The sequence below is a fragment of the Manis javanica genome, chromosome X (genome assembly GCF_040802235.1).
Source record: "Manis javanica isolate MJ-LG chromosome X, MJ_LKY, whole genome shotgun sequence".
NCBI lineage: Eukaryota > Metazoa > Chordata > Mammalia > Pholidota > Manidae > Manis > Manis javanica.
Genome location: NC_133174.1, coordinates 36333933 through 36342285, shown reverse-complemented (window position 1 = coordinate 36342285; position 8353 = coordinate 36333933). Strand labels below are relative to the sequence as shown.

The following is an 8353-nucleotide window of genomic DNA, read 5'->3' as shown; positions in this document are numbered from 1 at the left end:
ACTTCAGAATGCCTTTAAGTCTTAACACCAGGGTCCAGCAACTTAGTTTTTAATTTATGATAAGGATAATCATGTAATAAAGTTGGCTTCTTTTCCTCTGGAAATCTTTAATTCCCATTCAATAAAAAGACAGGAGATTAGGTTAAGAGGTATTAGGAGATAATAAGGGTATGAAATAAAATACTGAATACGGGAGACAATAGATGAAGCAGCAGACTAACCAGCTGTAGAACAATCATGTGACATTTAGTGGAGGGGCAAACACATGGTATCACTCTAACAAAAATATAAAATGTTGGAGCTATGTAATGACTCACCTGATTAATAAACTAAATGAATTTGAATCTAGCTTGTTTAATAATGTGTGAAAATATGCCACACATTTAAAATAATTGGCACATAAAAGAGTGAGTGTCCTTTACCTACAAATTTCATTTAAAATGAGATGACTCACTCATCAGTGACATGGGATAAGGTACTGCGTATTCACCAGCTATGTACCTGAGGCCACTGAAGCTCCTCAACTGCTTTATTTGATCAGATCTGTGTTTAATTTTCTCCAGATATATATATTTGAAGAATAAGTGTTTTATGGCTGAAGACTTTGGAAGGGGCTTTAAAAAAATCTGACAGTTTTTAAAATGGGGAAGACAAGAGGTGGGCATATTACTGGTAAGACAGAGAACTTAGTCTTTATATGTAACAACACTCAATTTCATGTCTTTTATAAAACTCAGAGACTAAAGCAAGTGACATTGTAACATAGAGCCTTGTTTTCCTTTCTATATGTGATAGTCTCAGCAAATAAGGATCAGAAATTTACCATGTGTATCTCAGTTCTTATTTGGGAGAAATCAGCATGCTGATATTTACTCCAAGGTAACCACGTTAAAGACATATTTAAGTCAACAGATCTGTAAAGAGCTTGATGCTACTACAGTCATAGGAAGAAAAGGAAAAAGATATGCCACAAGGGGCCTTCAGGCAACTGGGGTCTACCTGGAGAAGGGAAAATTTTGCTCTCCTGAAATCAGCAGGGAATGTAATCATCAACAATGTGTTGGGTGATGTCTAGCCACTTTCCTGGAGGCAGAGAAGATGACTAATGTAGTTGGTTTCATGTGGAGCTGGTCAGGGAGGCCTCCTGGGGGACAGTCCTGCCACTAGTTACTCTGCTCACCTGGGAGCTGCACAGAAGTCACAAAAAGTCAATTGAAACGTTATACCTTGGCAAACACTGTCCTCTTTAAGAGGCAAAAGAGGAAAACATACAACAAGCTTGTGCTAAGACTAGATGTTTAGAAACTTCACAGTAATTGTAAGTGGTCAGGAGATTCCTGAGGCAGCAGCCCACAAGAGGCCCCCTCCTTGCCTACCTCCTCTCCTGTCATTTACTATCTGTCAGCCAACATGGGAGCTGCTCTTCTCAGGAAGCTGTGAGCCTCTGGGCCCTGGACCCACACTTCACCATTTCCTAAGAACAGTCAAGGCAGTCATTGGGCCTTCACCTACTCAGTCTCTACAGAGAGAAATATATATGCTTCATTTCTGTAGTCATCAGGCATTTTGGGTTAAAGAAAAAAAAGGACACAGAAATTGTTTCTGATGAGCAGTTCAACTCCAACTTCTTGAAATGAAGAAATCAGCCACAAGGTTTTATTCTACCAATCAACACAAGTTAGTCTACAGACAACAAGATGGGGCTTGATCTTACTGAAATGAATGAGGTGATTCTTTGGGTTCTTACTTTAACATGGATTGGGACTAAACTGAGGAATTAAATCAAGTGCACTTAAAGATGGTCCCATGACACAGCCTTTAATCTGTCAACATTTTGTTTTTGATGGTGTTGAAAAGGAAGAAGCAGAAGGTATGATGCTGAAACTTCAGAATCGTGACAACAGCCTGGATCTGTACACCACAAACCACAGGGCAGTTATTGATGTGGAAAAGCCGATAATCTTCAAGAGGCCTGCCACGGAAGGCAGGTTTCTCTCCCAGAAGGTGTGGTTGATTTCTACAGCTGGGACATCCTAGATGAATGAACATATATAATTAGCAGAAAACTCATACACTGACAAGGAGGGGCAAAACCTATCTGTAAAATCATTGCATATGACCTGGAGAGTGGCACCGACAGTTACACTGGGGGCTAGAAGATAAAAGATAACGAGTTTTACACACAGTTATATAGGTCTATGGAGATGAAGCTGCCAAACTTACCTCTGATTCAGGTTCTTGAACCCTTATGTCTTTCTTGGCCACCTTCCCCAAAGAAGTCAAGACCTGAAAGCAAGTGGCCGTGGTATTACTCAATAAATTTCTGTAGTTACAACAGATTCAAGGACCTACTGGCCATAGATGAGCCCCATGAGTGGAGTGAGAGGCAGAAAAGTGGACATACAGATTTATCAGTGTCAAGATCTACAAAGGCCAGACACCAAAACACTGCTGGACTGAGGAGAGAGAACTGCATCGGCTTCCTCCCTTACTTCTACAGCTGCTCGTTCTCCGGCCTCTACTGCTCCTTCCATGTAACCGCTCCAGTGTGTGGCAGTCTCTGTGCCAGCAAAGTAAATCCTGCCCATGGGCTGACGGATCACCCTTCAAGGGAACAGAGAGATCATACAGTTACATGGAAGGCAAGAGTGAATAACTGAATCGCTGCCTCCATTTGTCCCACAGGAGACAAAGAAACTCAGATTGCTTAAAAAATTCCCATGTAACTCAGCCAAAGGTGAAAGGCTCTTCCTTGTTTTCTGGGCATGTACCCACGCATCGAAACTTTCAAGCCAGAGAGAATCAGGCTGTCAGATCATTAATCACTAAAGGTGATGCTGATCTTTTCCTAGCCAGCCAGAATTGGGATACAAAAATATTCAATCCACAATCAGATTTCTTTGCTCTTTCCTGTATATAGTCCGTTCTGCTCCCTACACTGTCTTTCCAAAGGTGTGTTTTCTTTATGAGATCACATCTGATGGCCACCCCCAGCCAAGCAGGCACTCCCACAGTGTCAGGAGGATCCACAGTGATGAGTAGGAAGACAAGGAGATTAACTGATTTCTGGGAAAGGAGAGACCTGAGGGACTATATGTTTGTCTCCTTAAAAAACAACCTCTATACAGTTAGCTTCTGTGAGTTTATCTGGAGACTGGCTAAGGACAGGGAAATGGGCCTTGGTTTACAAAGAGGTCACTGAAGAGCTGCACTGAATGGGTAGCTGTCCCCTCCTATCTCCTCAGCCTTGACTCCTACCACTTCTGCAGCCATTTTCATGAAATCTCCCAAGTTGTAAACCTCCACCCTAACCCATTGTCACATCTTTTTCCAATTCAGGAATCTTTGACTTCCTCTAATTCTGATCCCAGTCCTACCTTCTGAACTTCTACTTTGACTGCAGAACTACTCCAGTTAATCCTGTTATCATTAACAAAGGCTATTTGAGTCAATTAATAGAAACAAAAATCTCATGTAAGGAAAGGGTTAACAAGTCCTTCCTTCTCTGGGGACAAATATGACCTCGAGTTAACTTTGTAGCTCTATTCCTCTGGGAACTTGATAAAGGTATGAGGCCATCCATGTTGCCAGGCAACACTGCTTGAGCTAAAAATACCTTCCCCTACCCCAACGTTGGTACATTGCATCTGAGCTGGATAGACTGCCCTGAATTGTAAATACCTAACAGGAGGCTACCACCTTGGGCTTCCCTGAATGTGCTGCCTGTTATAACTGGACATGTCCCTTGCAGGGACCCTGGACACTATGTCTATGAGGTTCTTAGAAGAGACAATGGCTCCTTATGGGGTGTGGGGCTTCCAAGCCAAGATGGACTCCCCCAATCTCGTGTGGATGTCACCTCCTTACACCTTAGCTGTCCAGGGGATGCCTTCCCTTGAACAGGAATGTCTAATGCTGCTCTGCTGGCAAGATGTGTTTAGCTCATGTCTTCTGTGTAGACTGGAGCCTAGGGTAGTCGTGTGAGACTAAATGTCTAATTGAACTCAAGAAGGCCCCTTGGAAGACACTGCTTGCAGAATTCTCACAGGTATTGCTGACATCTGAAATTCTCATCAGTATTCTGCTATTGTTCTATGAGCTGACAGCTTTTGTTTTATGTCCTGACATACCTATTTTCCTATGAACATTGAGTAAGACAGACTACTCTTCCTAAAATTCCCATGGAACTTTGTTTATCTTTTTAAGTTTGGTGCATGTCTTACATTAATCAGTATAGTGTATTCATCAGTAGTACCTTCCATATTGAGTCATGATCCCTGGGGGGAAGTAGGCGGTGTAGCAGCCTCCAGAATACTGTTCCTCACACCAGTTCTTCTCTTCATAGTGCACTGGCTGCCGTTCAGTGGGGAGAAAATCCAGAAGGGAAGACAAAGCTGAAATGCCACCAGTTGGCAATGATGGTTCTTGTGTTTTTACTTTAACAAGAAATTTACATTTAAAAAAGGGGGGGGATTGTTTTTTTAATTCATTTAAGAGGAAACATGACAGTACCAAGTAATGGCCCTTTGTGAGGTGCCAAGTGACAAAACACATATACTTTGACTTTGTCAACCTCTTGACTAGGGGAAACATGAAGTATTCCAATATCTAAGAGAGGGCATCTCCATGCAGGTTCTGAAGTCTTTGGACTTAATTTGACAGGAAACTCTATCAACAATCAGGTTCTGGGAAGGTCTGCCCAAATCTCTGGATTCTCCAAATAACAGACTTAACTTGGCCATATACCAAGGTATTACTGCTGAAAAAAGGGTGGAAGGGAGGAGGTAGAAGATAGGCACAGTGTCTAAAAAGGCTTTTTTCAGAACCATTTCTCCAAGCTGAAAAGGCGAATGGCGGAAATCCTGCTTAAAAGGGGACAATTATAGATGAAAAATGTTTCCCAAGAGACATGAGAGAACCTTCTGATTTCCCTAACACATTCTGCAAGGTCATTATTTGACCAGTTCAGAGATAATCCCCTGTGAGAGCCCCCAACTATCTGGTAGCATCTTTGGAAAGAATTTCATTCTCATGCTGGCTTTCAGTGGTGGACTAAAAACACTGAAATGCCTCCATGAGCTATGAATTGAATGCTCAGATGGAAAAGAAATTAGTATGCCTCTGACCTGGGCAGAGTCTAGACTCGGTCTCTCCTGTCAAGTATCTGCAAGTGTGCCTTCACCAACAACTGAGGACCTATCTGGGATTTTACTTCACAGCAGTCAGTTGACATTGACCGGAGGACAGGACCTCTGTTCTGGGAACTGAACTTACCCACCCTGGAGGTAATACCTATAGCTCCAGGCTTGATGACAACTGGCTGCCAGTTATCCAGTGAACACTAAAGCAGCCCAAGGAACTGCGGCATCAGAAACTCCACACACCTGACAGCAGCTTTCAGTGGCCCTATGTGATTGCAGAAATTAATCCTCCAGTAAGCATATCCCTTTATACTCTCTTCATAAGACTGACAGGACAACAGAATCTGGTTTACCCTACCATTTAAGGTGAACAGAGCAGAACCTGCTAGGGATTAAAGGTGGGGGTTTCTTACATGTAAAGCTTCCTGGGATCCTAGAACTTTGGCGTAAAGCTCACAGATTTTCCTCTTCCTATTGAAAAGAGCAACAAATTGTTAAGAAGTAATAACTGATGGGTATAGAACAAACACTGAAGCTCCAGGGTTCTTGCCAATGAACCAGATTTATTAAGGAAAAAATTAAAATGAATGGCCTCTGTAACTACACCAAATGAACAGTTCCATGGATCTCTGCACTCCAATTAACTCTCTATGCCTCAGTGCGGTCATTTGATTTGAAGATTCAATAGCATTTTTCTTCTATCTTACATTTTTGACTCTTTCACTATTCAATACCCTACCTATTCAAGAAATGGGGAGAGTGAGATTAAATTAAACTCAGTTTTAGGAACTGATTCTAAGTCATTTTTCTGGAGTATGTAGACTTCTAGAATAATTCCTATCATAAGTCTATAGCGTGTATGATGGCATCTTTTAACTATCCTACATTTATGTTTTAATGATCTATGAACATATAAAGCTCTTATAATCTTTTAAGCATAGCATAAAATATGCTATACCAGGAGAGACCTATGGTCATCCTGCCTAGTAATCTGTCACTTGACAGAATGGTCTGTGGATACAGTACTCCAAAGGCATCTGGGGAGCGGGCATGATGCACCATGTGACATTACTTCAAACACAGTCTTTGGTTACCCTTATAATTCATTATATCAGGGACTAGCACCGAACATGGCACTAGTATGTCTTAAAAAGTCATAGCTTAATTTATCTAAGCACTTCTTGAAACAGATACATTTTAAACTCACAATCACTCTTGTTGAAATTAAAAAGTTCTAATTTCCTAACATCACCCATTTTAGAAATGAATGGCTGTATTTCAGGATTTGTTTGAACAGGGTCACACTGATCCAGTTATATAGGTTTGGTATTTACCTTCTTTTGTCTTTAGTTTAAACATTGAAAGTGCTCTAAAATATTTGTTACAGGCTAACAGAAAACTGGAGAAATATTTGCTAAAAAATGTGGCAAAGGGTTTAATTCAAATCTGTAAGACAAGCATTAAAAGCTAAAGAGCATTTAAAATCTTTTCAGAATTCTGAAATGAGGGGGGGCGTGGTAGGAGGGTTACACTTACTAGTAATAAAGGAAACAGATTTTAAAAGATGACAATTTAATGTTGCCAATTACATCACAGAATATTTAAAAAACAATTTCTCTGAATAATGTGAGACAAAATGTAACCTTATAAACTTATCCAAATGCTCATGTTTACACCATTTACATAACTTTCCAAACTTCCATCTCAGGGATATACAGTGCTGTCGGCAGGAGGTGGAATTAAAAATATTGCTTATTGTCACCATTTACCATGAAAAATTTTGGGAAAGAGACAAATGCCACTCCAGAGGTGATGTCACACAAGATTAGGTGGCTATTTAAGTTCCAGTACAGACAGGAATAGTTTGGTTTCCTTAGTACTGCAGATTAATAACCATACAGGAAAGGCAGAACTGGAAGAAGTCTCAGGACTATTGTCCACCTGTCTGTCTCTGTCTAATCTAAGCCCCACCTGTCTGTCTCTGTCTAATCTAAGCCCCTCCATAAATAATAGCAGGACTGAGGCTCTACTCTTCTGATCATCCTACTAAGTAATAAGTGCCCAAAAAATCTTATTCAATCAAAATCAATCCTCAGCCCAGTACAGTGCTCTCTTTCCTACTCTGTAATGAGATGACTGATTCTTACCTCCTTCACATGTGTTACAAGGAATAACTCTGACATTTTGAGTCAATTCAAACACAGAAATATAGATAGTCATTATTCTGAAAAGCTTAATGATGCTTAACTTTTTTGGGACATGAAATACAGTCTTTATTAAAACAGACTGAAACCTAAAATCCAATCATCCTACATTGTAGTTAATTTTTAATGCATGAATGATAAACCAATTACAATAGAAATATAAGTCATTGTTTACTGTATTTCATATTATGAAATGAATCAAGGATCAGTTCATACAAATACGTCAGGAAATTATCTTTCCCCTTCTGTGCCTACCATTAAGTTAAAAACTTTTGGAAAACTAGTGTGAGACAAGGATGTTGAAACAATGCACTGATTGATTAGTTGGGGTCTAAAAATTATCGAACATACTTTGAAGGTAGCTAAGAGGTCACTGAGCAAATGGTCTTGCCAGCTGAATTTACCCACTGGTTTCTAAATCTGGCTGCTCAGCATAATTATTCAGAAAAGCTTCTTAAAAGATGCAGATACTCAGGCCCCACCTCTAACCTACTGAATCATGATCTACCAGCTTCAGAAAAATATTTTTTCCAAATAATCTTTGGGAGATTTTGATGCAGTTGGTTCTTGCTCCAGTCAATAACAAATTCAGACTTCTAAAGGTTTGGCCTTATATATATTTTTGAGAAGTTCAGCTACCGTGTGGAAATATAACCAAATGTCTACATCCAGGCTGTTATTTATTTTACTATGAATAAGGAGGGAAAGCAGGAAATCCAAGAGAAAATGTCAAGCTTAGTGTAGCATAATGAAAAAAGTATGCATTAGGTGCTATTCCTGACTTTGTTTCAAGCTAGCCATGGAGCCTTGGACAAATCATTCCCCATCACTGAACTCCAAATTCTTCTTCTGTTGAGTAAGTGGGCGGACACACAGTTCCCTTCCTGACATCAAATCACATGGTAGCTCAAATAAACAAATCTGTGTGCAAAAGTAAAACTGTATGCAGAACTTCATCAGCCTTTCCCTGACTTCCAAAATTATCAAAGTAACTCTCAAAGCAAGGGC

The 8353-nt window shown here is 40.2% G+C and overlaps 1 protein-coding gene across 2 annotated transcripts in view; it reads right to left on the bottom strand.

Annotated features, from left to right (window-relative positions):
- Window positions 1-1634: 1634 nt before the first annotated feature.
- The window catches only part of MAOA (monoamine oxidase A), a 61209-nt gene continuing 54490 nt past the window's right edge, over window positions 1635-8353 (bottom strand). For both annotated transcript variants that reach the window (XM_017651324.3, XM_017658965.3), the window contains 5 exons: window positions 5555-5612; window positions 4256-4353; window positions 2493-2604; window positions 2224-2286; window positions 1635-2033 (listed from right to left, as the gene is read on the bottom strand). In XM_017651324.3, the coding sequence (XP_017506813.1) occupies window positions 1887-2033; window positions 2224-2286; window positions 2493-2604; window positions 4256-4353; window positions 5555-5612 (478 nt within the window). In that variant the 3' untranslated portion in view covers window positions 1635-1886. The remainder of the gene's footprint in view (window positions 2034-2223; window positions 2287-2492; window positions 2605-4255; window positions 4354-5554; window positions 5613-8353) is intronic.